This window comes from Podarcis erhardii, assembly GCF_964252035.2.
Source record: "Podarcis erhardii genome assembly, chromosome: 7".
Taxonomy (NCBI): domain Eukaryota; kingdom Metazoa; phylum Chordata; class Lepidosauria; order Squamata; family Lacertidae; genus Podarcis; species Podarcis erhardii.
In genome coordinates this window covers 86,988,659-87,005,870 of record NC_138511.1, presented here as the reverse complement: position 1 = coordinate 87,005,870, position 17,212 = coordinate 86,988,659, and the positions used below count along the sequence as shown (strand labels likewise).

The 17,212-nt window shown below is 50.1% G+C and overlaps 1 protein-coding gene across 2 annotated transcripts in view; it reads right to left on the bottom strand.

Annotated features, from left to right (window-relative positions):
* Positions 1–1,399: 1,399 nt before the first annotated feature.
* Positions 1,400–17,212, bottom strand: part of MAP4K1 (mitogen-activated protein kinase kinase kinase kinase 1) — a 67,846-nt gene continuing 52,033 nt past the window's right edge. The window contains exons 19-31 of one of the 2 annotated variants that reach the window (XM_081868838.1): positions 16,715–16,791; positions 16,292–16,376; positions 15,110–15,186; positions 12,398–12,458; positions 9,725–9,830; positions 9,449–9,507; positions 7,792–7,895; positions 6,346–6,520; positions 5,794–5,862; positions 5,075–5,158; positions 3,778–3,848; positions 2,426–2,481; positions 1,400–1,602 (exon numbers count right to left, since the gene is read on the bottom strand). In XM_081868838.1, the coding sequence (XP_081724964.1) occupies positions 1,533–1,602; positions 2,426–2,481; positions 3,778–3,848; positions 5,075–5,158; positions 5,794–5,862; positions 6,346–6,520; positions 7,792–7,895; positions 9,449–9,507; positions 9,725–9,830; positions 12,398–12,458; positions 15,110–15,186; positions 16,292–16,376; positions 16,715–16,791 (1,094 nt within the window). In that variant the 3' untranslated portion in view covers positions 1,400–1,532. The remainder of the gene's footprint in view (positions 1,603–2,425; positions 2,482–3,777; positions 3,849–5,074; positions 5,159–5,793; positions 5,863–6,345; positions 6,521–7,791; positions 7,896–9,448; positions 9,508–9,724; positions 9,831–12,397; positions 12,459–15,109; positions 15,187–16,291; positions 16,377–16,714; positions 16,792–17,212) is intronic. The other variant, XM_081868837.1, reaches the window with a different exon arrangement.

Here is a 17,212-nt window from a genome sequence, read left to right as displayed (position 1 = left end):
GCCAACGAGTGCGTGTCTTCCTTGTGTGCAGCCAACGAAATGCCTTTCCAGCAGCACCTGGTTTCTAACACCTGGGTTGCCAGGTCAGGAGCATCCCACGCCCTGAGATCTAGGGGGTAGCCCCCGATGATGCCATGGGGTGAGGAGGCCCTAGAGATAGAGGTGGATTTGGAGAGGAGGGAGGTGGAGGAAGAAAGAAACCCCCAACCCCACCCTGAGTGTCTATGCTATAATTTGCAGCTGGCTCCTGCCCGTCTGAGGGACACAGGTGGTGCTGTGGGTTAAACCACAGAGCCTAGGGCTTGCTGATCAGAAGGTTGGCGGTTCAAATCCCCTCGACTGGGTGAGCTCCCGTTGCTCGGTCCCTACTCCTCGGTCCCTAGGATCTCTCTCCACCCCGCCCAGTCAGAATGGTTCTTTAGGAGAGAAACTTTAAGAAGGAATGGGGAAAATTCACAATGTACTTAAGAGAACACTGTAAACAACTAAAACCTTTGGCAGGATTTGAGTAACGCTAAGGTAAAAATGGTAAGGACATGGGTGGCGCTGTGGGTTAAACCACAGAGCCTAGAACTTGCCGATCAGAGCTTGGAGCTCCCGTTGCTCAGTCCCTATTCCTGCCAACCTAGCTGTTCGAAAGCACGTCAAAGTGCAAGTAGATAAATAGGTACCACTCTGGTGGGAAGGTAAGCGGTGTTTCCGTGCGCTGCTCTGGTTCGCCAGAAGCGGCTTAGTCGTGCTGGCCACATGACCCAGAAGTTGTACGCCAGCTCCCTCGGCCAATAAAGCGAGATGAGTGCCGCAACCCCAGAGTCGGTCACGACTGGACCTAATGGTCAGGGGTCCCCTTTACCTTTACCCTTTACCTGCCCGTCTGACTCTTGCAAGCTGCATGGAGAGGGTTAGGCAAACCTGGAGATTTCAGGTCAGACTTGAGGTCTGGCAACCCCAGGACGGACAGCCACAAAAACACATGCAATCTCTCCCTGTCTTTCCGAGCTGCACAAGGCTGGTGTCAGTTCCTGCTTCTCACTTCCCGATTGGCATTCCCAGTTCCTGATTTGGTTCAGAGGTGCAGCCTGAATCGGCCCTCAAAGGGCAACGCCTGTCACCGACCAGCCCGAATGCAAACTCCCAGTCCCCTCACCCACCCTCAAACGAAGGGCCTCCCCACATAGTTGGCTCATATTTCATGGTACTCCTGGGCTCTCCAGTTGTTTTCCTTGCACTGAGCCCGCTCCGAGGAAAGCAAAAAACGAACGCTTTTTTAAAAAAATTGCTTTTTTACTGGCGTGGCGTGATACGTAAAAGGAAGACCCATGAAACCAGGAGTTTGGTGTGTCGCTCTGTGCCTGTTGGGAACAGCACAATGCTAAGTGGCCCTTGACCAGTGCTGAGATAGGCTGGCTTCTCTTACCCACTCACCCCCTAGCTCCTCTAAGGCTCTCCATGCCTGTGAGGGTCAGGGAGAGGGTGGCAGGGGCCGTTTTGGCGCACATGCTCCACTTGTAGGCAGGTCAGGGGGGCAAGTGTCATTCTGGCACGTAGAGGTTGCTGGCAGAGTTCGGATCGCCCACAGGCCGGGTCTCTAACACGACGGTGCTGGCAGAAGATGGCAGAAGAAGAAGAAGAAGAGTGTGGATTTGATATCCCGCTTTATCACTACCCGAAGGAGTCTCAAAGCGGCTCACAACCTCCTTTCCCTTCCTCCCCCACAACAAACACTCTGTGAGGTGAGTGGGGCTGAGAGACTTCAGAGAAGTGTGACTGGCCCAAGGTCACCCAGCAGCTGCATGTGGAGGAGCGGGGAAGCGAACCCGGTTCACCAGATTACGAGACTACCGCTCTTAACCACTACACCACACTGGCGCACAGGGCACAGGGCACAGGTGAGCGGCTCTTTGGATGGTGGTCTTTTTGAGGGGGCAGGAGGCATCTGCCGTCACAGGGGCTGCAGACTGAGGCTCCCTGCATGAACCTGCCCAAGATCGTGGGGTACACCCTCCCAGATGGGCCGCCACAGCTGCTCACGGAGCCCAGTAAGTCTTGAAGTTTTTCTGAATCGGGGCAGACCTGGATAAAGAGCCCAGAATACCCATGACACAGAATAAACACTGGTGATGCTCAAATTCAATGGACTCCCTACCCCACAACACAACACAAAGCACGGATGGAAAAAAAATGTGGCGGCCCCAACAAAGAGGGGCAATACTCCCAGCCACAAAACCAGCCACATATATATATATTTTTTTAATAAAAAAATTAAATAGAACTGGAAGAGGCATGGGGGCTGTGATGGGTGCCAAGAAGGGTACCAAGCAAAGTGCCAAGATGCCCAAAGGCACATTGGGGTCCCAAACCTAGGTGGTGGTTGTCATTGTATCTCTACTGTATACAGATAAAATTGGATCCTTCTGAAACCTACCTGGAGGTTCCTATTGAACGGAAAGTCCAGCGCTGATCCTGCACCTCCTGTTGTAACTGAGAAGTAATGGGGTTGTGTCAGGATTATTATTATTATTTAATGTATTTGTTTCCCATCTTTCCCCGAAGCTGGGATTCAAGGCGACTTGCACCATTCAAAAACATCATTGCAAAATTTGAAATGTAATAAAAGAAAAACCAGTTTAAAAACAATAATTAAAATTCACCAGAACCCATTTAGAACCAGCAATTAAAATCTAGTGTGCCCTGACAGCAGCCCAGTGGTCGGCACTATCTGCTCTGCTCCTTGGTTTTCCAAAGGCCTGTCTGAGCAGAAAGGTCTCAGCCTGCCAGCAGAAGGATAACAAAGGGAGCCAGTCTAAGTCCGCTTAGGAAGCAGCAACCAGCCCCCAACCCCTTTAGCCTCGTGCCAAGCATCTTAAACAGGGGTTGGCAACCTTTTTCAACTGTGGGCTGATCCACCATCCCTCAGACCATGTGGTGGGTCAGACTATATTTTGGGGGAAAAATAATGAACGAATTCCTATGCCCCACAAATAACCCAGAGATGTATTTTAAATACAAGCACATATTCTACTCATGTAAAGTATTGGAGCTCACATTCACATCTTGGTGAACATAAGTGTGCACAGAACTATTCATTAAGCTGTCTAGAACAGGGGTCAGCACACTTCTCCAGCTGTGGGCTGGTCCACCGTCCCTCAGACCTTGTGGGGGGCCAGACTATATTTTGAAAAAAATAATGAACGAATTCCTATGCCCCACAAATAACCCAGAGATGCATTTTAAATACAAGCACACATTCTACTCATTTAAAAACACACTGATTCCCGGACCGTCCATGGGCCAGATTGAGAAGGCGATTGGGCCGCATCCAGCCCCTGGGCCTTAGGGTGCCTACCCCTGATCTTACACCTCTGGGGTCAAGTGTAGGAAAACGGGGGCACACCCTGGGTGCAGATAAGAGGGCTATTCTGCTGCTACAAGCAGGGTAAAGGGGCTGGGAGAAAGGGGAAGAGCAGCTACTGAGCTGGAAACTGTTCTGCAAGCACACCCTGCAAGGTTGGCGGTTGCTTGGTTGCTTGATTTACTCTCATTTCTGCAAAAAAAATAATAATGTAGAGGGAGCGACAACAGGGGAGGGTGGTAGATGGAGGGTTCCAGAAAGAGGAATTAAGAACCCACTTAGCACCTTGGCCTGACAAGAAAACGGGAAGAAGGGGTTTGAGACTGCGGGAAGTGAGGAATTCTCCGCCCCTCTATGGGCCTTTGGCCTGGTCTCCCAAGAAGCCCAGCTCTGCCACAATGCTGGAAGGAGGGATCCCTCTGTACCTGTCCTGATCCAAGAGGCCACATCTGCACGCCGTGACACCAAAAGGCGTGCACGCAGTTCCGCACCACCGCTGTGAAGAGAAAGAGGCAAAAGTGAATTCAGAGTCTGCCGCAGTCGCCTCCCCCAATTTCACTTGAGATGCCTCACACTGGGCTTGGAGATGCAGCTGTTGCAGGAATTTATGTATAGGCTGGGGGGGGGCGTTGCCCCTCCAGCAGATATCATGCGCATGCAGCCCACTACCAAAACTAGCACAATCGGGTTTGTGACTTTTGTGATTTGTCCCCACAAAACACCTCATCGCAGTTTCTTCCTATCTATTCAAAGGGCCTTTGCTGCACCATACCAAATGTAAGAATTCACTGATAAATGGATCTATGTACTGGCTCACTGGGAAAACTTCAGAAATTCATAGACATGTGAGCTCAGCTACTCAGCAGCCCCTCTGCCTGAGTGATAATCACTGGCATCCTGATACCTGAGTGCCAGACAGGTAGCCATTCCAGAAATAGCAAACCCAGATGAAGACAAAAGGGTGCGATGAACTTGGCTGGGAAACAGGGAAATGTAAATATCTCTTTTGTTACACTTGATGGGTGTTTGGTGGAGGGCAAGGAGAACCATGGGGCAGGGTCCAGGATGCTCAGATTCCGGCCACCAGGCCTCCCCTTTCATGATGTAACCGTGATGTAGTTGGGGGGGGGATGTAACATGGGGATGAGCAGCTAATAAAAGTTTGGGGGCTCTTTTGTTTGGGGCTTCCATCTTGTTCCACCTGGTGGCAGGTGGGAGTCCTGTCGCGACAGTCTTCAATAAAGACCAAGCCTACTGGCTGCTGTTTTGCTCTGGTATTCCTGGCTGGTGTCCTTGTTTTTTGTCCAAGGTAACCCTCAGATTTCTCCATTAATACAGCTTTCTCTGGAGTCGGAAGGAAATTCTTCCGAAGTGGCACTAACATCCGCAAGCTAAAAGGGCCCCCCAAAGCTTAACCTAGCGCAATATCTTGTGCAGCGATCAAGCCACTGCATGACCCAGAACACACACCACCCCAAACAGAGAACAGGAATGATGGGGCAGCAGGTTGGGGGGAAATAAATCGTTTAGCCCTCCAGTTAACAGCTGCCACCAAGACGCTCTGGGGGAAACCAAAGCTGTTGGTATCAGAACGCAGAAACGCAACTTTCTCTGGGACCCACTCAGAAACAACTTGGAAGAGGAGGAGAGGAGAACACAGGCTCCAGGTGTAGCGGAACAAGCAGGGGGGCGGGCTGGAGAGGGCAGGCGGAAGAGACCCACCAACTGACTCCACCGCCACGTCAAAGACGAGTTCTGGGGGGCACGGAAGCAGCTCGCCTCCGAGGCTGACAAACCGGACACTCCCTGGGGAAACAATAAGAATAAGAATAAGAATAAGAATAGGAATAAGAATAAGAATAAGAATAAGAATAAGAATAAGAATAAGAATAAGAATAAGAATAAGAATAATTTATACCACACCCATCTGGCTGGGCTTCCCCAGCCACTCTGGGCAGCTTCCAACACAATATCAAAATACAGTAACGCCTCAAACATTAAAAGCTTCCCTAAACAGGGCTGCCTTCAGATGTCTTCTAAAACTCTGGTAGTTGTTGTTCTCCTAGACATCTGGTGGGAGGGTGTTCCACAGGGTGGGTGCCACCACCGAGAAGGCCCTCTGCCTGGTTCCCTGTAACTTGGCTTCTCACAGCGAGGGAACCGCCAGAAGGCCCTCGGCGCTGGACCTCAGTTTCTGGGCTGAACGATGGGAGTGGAGACGCTCCTTCAGGTATACTGGGCCTTTGAGGCCATTTAGGGCTTTCAAGGTCAGCACCAACACTTTGAATTGTGCTCGGAAACGTACTGGGAGCCAATGTAGGTTTTTCATTGCCGGTGTTATGTGGTCTCGGCGACTGCTCCCAGATCGTTTTGGTGCCTGCAAGAAAGCACGAAGGCGACACTCTGCCGACCCACCAACCGCCTCCTCTCTCTGTACTTACTGTTCATCAGAACCATCACCGTCTTGCTGTCCAGCTGCGTCACCTGGACCGGGCCAGTACACAAAGGTTCTGTTGAGAAACGTGTTTATAACAAAAAAATATATAGGGCATTTTGAGCTCGGTGTTCATGTCTACCTCCTCTAAATCATCAGGTGCTAAGGTTTCCCCCCATTTCAAGGCAGCCAGACCTGCTTTTGCTTGGTCGGCAAAGCACACACACACACACCCCCCGCTCCCAGTTCTTGTTCTCTGGGAATGGGCATAGCCAGAGAGGGGGGCCCTGGATCCACAAATATTATTGAAAAGCATCGAAAATACTCAATTATCTGGGGTTCCGCACCCACCCACTCCGTCCAGCAAAAGCCTGATTCCTGCAATTTCCTATTTATTTCCCCCCGCAATTTCCCAAGGAAAGCTCCACAACTTTGGCTGCCCCCCCCCCAACAAAATTCCTGGCTACACCCATTCTGGATTAGAATACAGCCCCTCCAGCTCTGGATGTCCCTGCAACCTGATGCTTTTGCAAACACACACACTTGCAAGTGTTCTTACTGCTGCCGTCATCGATGAACCAGGAAGTGAGGGAATTGAGGTTGATGATCTGGAACTGGACTGCCTGTCCTGGGGGGCCCTTGGTCACTCCGATACAGACCACCGGGTACTCCTCATTGGGGGACGTCAGCATCTCAAAGACCGGAAGCGGCGAGGGCAGTGGGAAGTCGAAATACTGGCAAAGGAAGGGAAGGGTACTTGGACAAGCCTGCAGACGTAGCCCTGTGTGAATAGTGGCTGCGATCGTAGAAGCCAACTAAGGTTACCAGATTTTTTTCAATGAGTCCGGGGACACTTTAAATAAAATAAATAAATACTATGTTCGGGATGTTGATGCTGCAGCGATGGTGGTGGCACAGGGGCGGCCGCCGCCTTGACCTCAACCACCACGTTTCCCCTTCCTCCAAGGCTTCTGTCTCCTTTCTCCATGATCCTGGGCAGCCCCTGAGTTGTTGGTCCTTCGGTGGTGGTGGGGAAGCGGTGCGCGGTGGGTCAGGCATGGAAGGCGAAGAAGGAGGGCCGAGAGCGGAGGCGGCGGTGAGACTCGGGCAGTGCGATGCCTCCCTTCCCATCAGAGCAGCCCCAATCCCATTCCTACTTCCGTGCAAGCAGGAGGGGGCGGGGATCCCTCTACTGGGAAGGGAGGCTTCCCATTGCCTAACTGAGAGATCCCTGCCCCCTCCTGCTTAGAATCATAGAATCCTAGAGTTGGAAGAGACCACAAGGGCCATCGAGTCCAACCCCCTGCCAAGCAGGAAACACCATCAGAGCACTCCTGACATATGGTTGTCAAGCCTCTGCTTAAAGACCTCCAAAGAAGGAAACTCCACCACACTCCTTGGCAGCAAATTCCACTGTCAAACAGCTCTCACTGTCAGGAAGTTCTTCCTAATGTTTAGGTGGAATCTTCTTTCTTGTAGTTTGGAACCATTGCTTGCTTGCAGGCAAGTAAGAGTTGGGAGGCTGCTCCAATAGGCAGCATGAAGCCTCCCTTCACAGCTTAGTTGCTGCGGTCAGGGAAGGTGGAGGCAGCCCGGAAGCTGCATCTGAGAGCCCCTGCCCCACCATCATATGGGGACTTCCAAGCAGCTCCTGAAGCCAGCCAGAGCCAACTGCTCCAGGCTGCTGAGACTGTGTTTCCTGGGGACTTTAGATGAAATCCGGGGACATTCCAAGGATGGAATTTGTCCGGGGACTGGTTCACAAAACCGGGGACTGTCCCTGGGAAACGGGGACGTCTGGTAACCCTACCATAACACCCTGCTGATCATAATCAGCTTGGGTTTTGGTCCCAAGCTCTCGTAGGAGGCAGCTGATTCGCAGGAGAGCTCAAGACCAAAGAACAGGACATTCTGGGATCCAGTCAGAAGCTGGCATGGCTTCTGCTAGTGCCATAAAGCATTCACTGCGCCTTCTCTTCCCTCTTGTAGAGGCAAAGGCCCTTACCTTGACCAGCATGAACTTCTGCATGGGCTCGTACCATTGCAACAACACCACACCCGCCTCCAGCGCTCCACAGAGGTAGTAGCAGCCGGTCTGTGCGTTCCTGGCTGCAAGAAAAGAGAAACAGGCTGTCTGGGAATGGTGGGATGCAGAGGAATAGTGGGAGGAACCAGCTGGGGAACCCCCAAGGGAAGAAGGCTCAGAGCCAGGGGGTGACAATAATAATAATAATAATAATTTATTATTTTTACCCCGCCCTGGTTTCCCCAGCCACTCTGGGCAGCTTCCAACAAAGATTAAAAATACATTAAAATGTCACACATTAAAAACTTCCCTGAACAGTTTAGACGTCTTCTAAATGTCAGGTAGATTTTTTATCTCTTTGACATCTGGTGGGAGGGCTTTCCACAGGGCGGGTGCCACCACCGAGAAGACCCTCTGCCTGGTTCCCTATAGCTTTGCTTCTCGCAATGAGGGAACCGCCAGAAGGCCCTCAGCACTGGACCTCAGCATCCGGGCAGAACGATGGGGGTGGAGACCACAATGAGTGGTCGGAGGGAGAAGACTGGGAGGAGGAAATGTCGGAAGCTGAAGAAGGGACAGGGCTTAATGAGCAGGGAGAGTCTGTGGCAGAGAGAAGTCTAGAATTGTCTCCCAGAACCAGGAAAGGTATGAAAAGGGAAGAGGAGAGGTTGGCTGGCTGGCTGGCTGAAAGCAGGCACAATCTCCAATTGCTTGGGGAAAGCCCTGGAAAGGAGGAGACTTAGGTGGCTGTGGAGAGGCAGGGACTTACAGACCATCGGCAATGAGCTGCTCTGCTCATTAGGCCTGAAACTCAAATAGGTCCATGGCATAGCTAGCTGTCAACTTACAGATTTGAAAATAAGGGATCAGCAGCCAAAATAAGGGATTTTCAGAGCACAGGTATGTTCGACTTCTGAGCCCCTCCGAGCCAAAGGCAGAAAGCCCAGCCAGCAGCCAAACGAAACCTCAAGCGGTGGTTCCCACAGCGCAGCAACCTGGCAAAGGGGATGCAGCAAGGAAAACCACCGTCCCCTCTCCGCTGGGAAGCGCTGAGCAAAGGCGAGTCCCCAGGCAACGCGGCCGATTTGATCGGGACAAGGCATGCAAGCTCCACCCCCCAGTCGTTCTTAGACTCCTTATTGGGTGAGCAACGCAGCCAAGCAACACAGCTGGAGCCTCCCTCCTCCCTGGCCGGCAGAGAGGGAGGGAGAGGAGCTGCTTCCTTCGAAACCCGGGAAATTTAAGGGACATCATCAATAAGGGACAGCAGCAGGACACAGCGCTGGGAGATAAGGGACTTTCCCGCCAAATAAGGGACGGTTGACAGCTATGGTCTGTGGAGATTGTGTTTTTGCTAATAGAGAGTTAGCTCCAACTTTGAACTCTGCGATTACTGACCAGCATACTCAACAACTTGGATCCCCCCCCCCAAAAAAAAACACACAACTCAGTAAATTTTGTGTCTGGATTTTTCCACTCTCTGTAAATGGTAGCCCTACCTCCAGGCTTATTCTGGATTCGTTCAAAATTCCCATAGGTGTGATTTCGTGAGCCCAGACAATGAACCTGACCATGAAGGGTTGGGGTGTGAGAATGGGAGCTCTGCTTCCCCCTGCAGGTCAGGAATGGCACTCACCTGTGCAACATTTTTGGCACCCCTTTGTATCCGGGATCTTGGTGGTGACGATGTTTTTCCTGAGGAAGGAGGAAAGAAGGATTGATGGTCAGCTGGCCATGATGGGCAGGTGTGGGAAGTGGCAAATGGTGTGAGCCAGAGATGACAACAGGGACTCTTTCGAAATGAAGATTTGCACTGCCAGAAAAAGAACTTGGCACCCCCAAAAGGAGGACTGTTCTCACATGCACTCGCACTCCTCCTTGCCCTTGTCCCACAGTTCTTAGCGTGGGTTACCTGGGGAGTAGCCGGTGGGGGGAAATGTAGATCCCGGGGCGCTGGTCTCGGCGGCTCTGCTCATACAGCCCCGGCAAGTTGTGGGAGAAGAGTTGTGGGGCCTTGCCTGGTTAGAGGGGGAGGAGGAGGGCAAGGAAAGAAAAACGGATCAGTGTCACTGCTGCTTCAAGCGGGCATACCGTATTTTTCGCTCTATAAGAAGCACCTTTTCCCTCCTAAAAAGTAAGGGCAAATGTGTGTGTGGCTTATGGAGCGAATGCAGGCTGCACGGCTATCCCAGAAGCCAGAACGGCTAGAGGGAGCGCTGTGCAGTGCTCCCTCTAGCTGTCCTAGCTTCTGGCTTAGCTGCGCGAAGCCTCCAGGGGCACAGGGAGCCTTCACCCCCGTGCCCGGCAAAGACTTTGCGGGGCTATCCCTGGCTTTTGCGGGAGGTGGGGGAAGGGACAGAGGGAAGGGACAGAGCTCCCCCCACCTCCCAGAAAAGCCCCCAAGAGCCGCACTCCCTTTAAAGAGCCGCATGGAACATGTGTGCGGCTCTTGGGGACTTTTCCCCAAGGAGGGAGAATGGCAGCCTGTCAGAGAATGGCAGCCTTTAATGGCTCCCTTTAAAGGGAGCGCTGAGCAGAGCCTGGGGTGCATACAGGCTCTGCTCAGTGCTCCCTTTAAAGAATTTTTTTTTCTTGCAATCCCCCTTGTCAGGGCTGCCTCTAGGTCCCAGCTCACAGAGGACCAACGCCAGGCTGATATTATGTACAAAAGTCTTTATTGAAGTATAATTTCCATTTTAAAGCCAGAGCGTGCAACCCTACGTCTAGACTCTAGATCGGCGAAGTCCCGTCTGAATCACTTCCCCTTCCGCACCAGTTTAAGATCCTAGCCCTGCTCCACCTTCTGTGCTGCTCTCTTCTCCTCTGGGTCCTCCTGCCCGCTGGGGCATTGCCCTTTCTGGACTCTTCCGAGGCTGAGTCGCTTAGCTCCTCCGCCTGCCTCCGGCGGGCTTTAGGACCCGGTTCCCAGTCCTCATTCTCTGCTGTCCCGCGCTCCTGTACATTTGAACTTGCCTCTCGCGCCAACCCAGTGACCTTTCTCCTAACTGTTACACTACTTCTATCACTGCTTCCCTCTTCCGTGACACTGGCCGGATCTGACCTCCCCTCCGTTGTCCGACTCTCCGAGGGAGGCGTGGTCAGCTCTGCCTCGTCTTCTCTCCCTGGTGGGGGAAGTACTGGTCCCGATGCCTGGGACCCTTCCCCCCCACTCTGCTCTGGTGGGGAAGCTGGTCCTGATCTCCAACTACTACTCTGGGAGTCCCTGCTCCCCCCTTGCTCCTGGGGCGTTCCCCTTGGGACCCCCCTACCCCTGGCCACTGGCGCTCCCTTCTGTGAATCTTCCGATTCGCTGGAGAGGCTTATGGAATCCCTCGGACCACTGTCTCCTCCTACACTGCCCTCTGATTCCTCCCCCTCGCTCTCCATCTCCCATCTTCCCTGTGCCTCTGCTCCTGAGCCCCTGACACCCCTCTAAAAACTAGGTGCGTCTTATGGAGCGAAAAATATGGTAATCCTCCAAGGGTGTGGATAGTTACTCCATTCAGGCCCCACAGATGGTATTCCCAAGAGCAAGCTAACTAGGGGTGGCCTGTCTGCAGCTTTCAGTCAAGGTGGCCCAATAGAGCCTCCAAGCTCAGAGGCAGTTTATCTGAGCAGGAAAGGATTAGAAATCAGGTAGGTGCCCTGCGTCATGAAGTTCAGGCAACCGGCTGATGATTTATTTATTTTTTTGTTCCACAGAGGCATCAGGTAGCCGTTTGTGAAATGTTTAACTGTGCATCTGCAGGGATGACTTGGTTGTTCTTTGAATTTTTATTTCGTGTGTGATTAATTTTTATCCTGTGCACACTGTGTTGGTGGTCTCGGGTTGTAATGCAGTTTTTGCATTTGCAAAATAAGCAAATAAATAAGAAATGATTATTTGCTACATCTAGGTAGCCGCTATGAGAAAACTAGAAAGGTCTCTTTTGGTCTAATCCAGCAAAGTTCTTCAGTTATTAATGGTGCTAAGGATGTTTTACTAGAATTCAGCCAGGCATGGGCCACACTGTCCCTGAGCCCCACCTGAGTTTTATCCTAACACTTTGTTATGTACTGAGTTGAATAGGATCCAAAATGCAGCAGTCTGATTGGTCCTAGAACAATAGGATTCAGAATGCAGCAGTCTGATTGGTCCTAGAACAATAGGATCCAGAATGCAGCAGTCTGATTGGTCCTAGAACAATAGGATCCAGAATGCAGCAGTCTGATTGGTCCGCAGGAGCCACCCAATCCAGCTCCAGATGGAAGTGAATCCGTAACCCGATTGGCCTACAGGAGAATTCCGGAATTAGCCAATCACGCGGGGCCTATTGTGTAAATAATATATATAAAGCAGACATTCTGGGGGAACTTCCATTCCTCCTCACCACTATGAGCTGAATAAAGAACATGAAATCTATTCTCGACTCCGAGTATATTTCACACTTGCAGACATCAAAACTGGTCTTGCCCATCCAGCCCTCTGCCCTGCAAAGCCTTCCTCTCCGCACACCTAGAGCACTTCCCTTATCCCTCTCCATTCCACTCTGACTTGGCTTTCTGCATTATTCACCCACTCTTCATCCTGCAGGGATCAACTCACCAGAAAGCGACATGAGGACATTCCCAATGCAGTAAACCCAAGTTGTGCGGTTGTGATAGAGCTGCGGCAGGGATGGAAGAGGGAGAGAAGAAACAGGAGTCAGGATATGGGAAATGGAACGTGGAAACTATTTAGCAGGGCCTTTTCGGTGGTGGCTCCTCTCACCTGGTTCCCTCTCCCAAGGGAAGTTTGCCAGGCTCGTTTGCTGTTGGTTTTTAGTTCTCTGGTTCAGGCGTTTTCAAGACTGCAGAGTGCCCTTGGGTGGGTTTGTGCAGCTATGCAGTTTTTATCCCACACTGCCAAGTCAATAACCGCATGGCTGATTTTTAAGTGTAGTTTATTCTTAGTGTCTGTTTCGGCGATCGTCTTAAAGAGGTTATAGTTGTATTATAATTTATTCTAAATGAATTTCTACGGTTTTATGGAGATAAAAGTACAGTACAAGGCTGTTTTAACGAAATGTTGGAATGGAATCTTTGTGGCCCTAGGGGAAATGTCTTAAGAGAATAATTTCAGATATATAAGCTTTAAGGAGAAATAAGATTAAATAAAGTAAAAGTGGATGGCTAATTGGCGAATGAGAGAATGGAAAATTACAGTATATTAAGATAAGTTATAAAGATAAAAATAAAGATGAAGGATTTGCTGAAATATCTATTTGAATTAGAATACAAAGAGGGGAGGTGTGAGAAAGGGAGTTATATCAAGGTTTAACTTGTTCATTTGCCGCTTTTTTATTGTATCTTTTTTTTCTTTTTAGCTGTTTTTCCTTTTTTATTTTTATTTTTTTTCTTCTTGGATATGTTTTGTTTTTGTATACTGTGTTCCTTTTTGTAACCTTTTAAAATTTGAATAAATATTATTTGAAAGAAAAAAAAGATTTTTAAGTGTAGTTTATTCTTAGTGTCTGTTTCGGCGATCATCTTAAAAAGGTTATAGTAGTATTATAATTTATTCTAAATGAATTTCTATGGTTTTATGGAGATAAAAGTACAAGGCTGTTTTAACGAAATGTACATCAAGCCCTTCAAATGGTCAGAAAGCCCCATCTAAGTGCTGAGGGTGGCTGGGGAAATCCAGCCAGATGGGCAGGGTATAAATAATAAATTATTATTATTATTATTATTATAAAGAATCTCTGAGTTCTCACTGTTTTGTTATTCTGTGAGAGTGCCTCAACCCACACTTATTCCTAAATTTCAAGGCTTTCACTTGATCCATTCAACCAACATCATGACAACTGACTGCCTACTGTGTCCATTTTACAGATGGAGCAAACTGAGGCCAAGCACTGCTTCTGAAGGCAGACAGAGCAGGTCTATGCTTGCCTCAACTGAGATATGCGAACCCACAATTTTTAATACCTGGATTATTATAATTTTTTTATTGTTATTTTTATTACTGATCTATTAATTGCCTTCTAAACCAGCACTTCAAGGTGGTTTTTAACACATACAATAGTTAAAAACACAAAAACAGCAGATACATTTAAAAAAAAAAAAAATCTAAAGCCCTAGGAATAAGTCAGTTCATCTGGCTGTTAACCGGAAGATTGGTGGTTCGAACCAACCCAAGGATGGCTGTGGGCAAAATTCCTGCATTGCAGTGGGTTGGACTAAATGACCCTCGGGGTCCCTTCCAAACCCAGAATTCTATGAAATGACAGCTCATGGTAAAAACCCATTTATCCAGCTGGGAGACTCTGCCAGAACAAAAGCATCTTCTTCATGTGCCTCCTCCGTGAGAGGTCCAGAGGGTGGCAACACGAGAAAGGGGCCTTCTCTGCAGTGGCTCCCCATCTGTGGAATTCTCTCCCCAGGGAAATTTGCCTGGCGCCTTCATTATACACCTTTAGGCACCAGGCAAAAATGTTCCTTTTTAACCAGGCCTTTGGTTGATTTGACTGACATCCTATGGCAGGGGTCAGCAAACTTTTTCAGCAGGGGGCCAGTCCACTGTCCCTCAGACCTTGTGGGGGGCCGGGCTATATTTTTTGGGGAGGGGGGGGAATGAACGAATTCCTATGTCCCACAAATAACCCAGAGATGCGTTTTAAATAAAAAAACATGCTGATTCCCGGACCATCCACGGGCCGGATTTAGAAAGCGATTGGGCCGAATCCGGCCCTGGGCCTTAGTGATGGTGATTATGATGTGTTTGGGGGGATAACTGATGCACACTAAGGGATTATTGGCTCAGAATTTGGCTTGCATGCTATCAAAGCTTATTGGTCCTTTTTTCCATTTTTCCATTTTGCATCCCTCCACACAAACAAATTCCCTGTCTTTTGGACCCCCGGCCCCCCCACAGCAAAGTTCTTCAGTTATTAATGGTGCTAAGGATGTTTTACTAGAATTCAGCCAGGCATGGGCCACACTGTCCCCGAGCCCCACCTGAGTTTTATCCTAACACTTTGTTATGTACTGAGTTGAATAGGATCCAGAATGCAGCAGTCTGATTGGTCCTAGAACAATAGGATTCAGAATGCAGCAGTCTGATTGGTCCTAGAACAATAGGATTCAGAATGCAGCAGTCTGATTGGTCCTAGAACAATAGGATCCAGAATGCAGCAGTCTGATTGGTCCTAGAACAATAGGATCCAGAATGCAGCAGTCTGATTGGTCCGCAGGAGCCACCCAATCCAGCTCCAGATGGAAGTGAATCCGTAACCCGATTGGCCCGGCCCCCCCACAGCACCTCCTCTTGTCTTACCAGTTCGAGGGTGGGCTCTGCCTCGCTCCGGTTCAAGGCATATATCCCTTCTTCAGCTCCCAGAATTAAGTGCAGCTCTGCAAAAAGGGGGGAGGAAATGCAGCCGGGAGTTAATTGGGGCATGAGCCTCTTGGGCCTTAGTTTGCCCACCCATGGTCTAGCATGTACATATGGCATCTCCTTATGGGCTGTGGGGTGTTAACGCTTGCCCTCCCAGACTCCTTCTCCAAGATCTTGTAGCGGAGCCAGCGTCCTTTGAGTTCAGCCACAAGAGAAGGGATTAATACAGCATGTAGCTAGTTTAAGAGGGACGTGGGGGCGCTGTGGGTTAAACCACAGAGCCTAGGACTTGCCGATCAGAAGGTCGGCGGTTCGAATCCCCGCGACGGGGTGAGCTCCCGTTGCTCGGTCCCTGCTCCTGCCAACCTAGCAGTTTGAAAGCACGTCAAAGTGCAAGTAGATAAATAGGTACCACTCTTGCGGGAAGGTAAACGGTGTTTCCGTGCGCTGCTCTGGTTTGCCAGAAGCGGCTTAGTCATGCTGGCCACATGAGCCGGAAGCTGTACGCCGGCTCCCTTGGCCAATAAAGCGAGATGAGCGCCGCAACCCCAGAGTCGGCCATGACTGGACCTAATGGTCAGGGGTCCCTTTACCTTTACTAGCTAGTTTAAGACGCTGCTCTCTTGTGATTCTCTGCTAGTCTCTCAGCTGACTAGCTTAGCCAGGTGCCTCAGTTCTAAGGCACTAGAACAGCCTTCCCCCAACCTTGTGTCCTCTAGATTTTCAGACTAGAACTCCCACCAAACCCTTCTGACATGACTCTGCTTGACATTTTGCCAAATTTAAAAAAAATCCACCCAGGCAGCAATTTTAATTCTGAAAAAAGAGGACGTGTCCTGGAAAAAGAGGGCTTATGGCAACCCTATCTAGAGGGGGAGTTTGTCAGTGAGCGGATTGGCACAAGTACAAAAGGAAGTGTGAGAGGGCAGGTGGGGTGATGGTATAGTGCACAACAGTGAGAACTAGAACCTTGGTGCCAGTGTGAAACACTGGTGAGCAGACCAGTCTAAAGTCATTCTACGAAATGGCTGTGATTGTTTGAGTTTGGTTCAGCTTTCCTGGTCATGCCCCCACCCACCCAGTAAATGGCCTCAACAGAGACCTCGCCCCTCCATGCCCTACCGTTGCTATTTGGGTGGGTCCAAGCAGTAGCCGAGGTGACGTGTAAGGGGCACTCGTTGAAAACCTTCTTGAAGAGCACCCTCTCCTGGGGAGAGAGGGAGACAACAGTTATCCATAACGGTACCGACAAAAGAATAGCTGTCAACTTACAGATCTGAAAATAAGGGCTCAGCAGCCAAAATAAGGGATTTTCCCAGCACAGGTATGTTTGACTTCTGAGCCCCTCCGAGCCAAAGGCAGAAAGCCCAGCCAGCCGCCAAACGAAGCCTCAAGCGGTGGTTCCCACAGCGCAGCAACCCGGCAAAGGGGATGCAGCAAGGAAAACCACCGTCCCCTCTCCGCTGGGAAGCGCTGAGCAAAGGCGAGTCCCCAGGCAACGCTGCCGATTTGGGGAATACAGGTGTGGATGATCAAGGCACTCACGGGTTTCTGCTTCTTCTCTGCCTTGCGGGGAAGGATGGGAGGTCCGTGGGTCTGGGGAGTCAGCCGCAGTTCAGGAACTGCAAGAGAGAAATGTGAGGATCAGCCCCGACTCCACTGGTTCTGAAAGCAGCAGCGGCCAAGTGTACCATTGCAAGACCCCAGGTGGCTGCTTCAGGTAACACTTGTCCGGGAAGAGGGAGTCTTCCCCGCTTGTCACAGGTTGGGAGGTGCAGAATGTCTGCTACAATCTGAACTATTAACCAAACAATTTAACCCCTGTGTTGACTACATAACTTTATGACCACTGTTCCATAGCAATTGTTGTTAGACTTTTCCATTCACCATATAGATGGGTTTATGAAGCATTTCTGTATCCTTCTGCTGTGCTGAAGAAGAATTCCGCAAAACAGTGGGTATATCTGGAATCACTGTTCACAACGTCTGTTTATGAACTACTTCGGCAGCGCTGGATGCCATAAACAAAGCTTTACAGCCTGT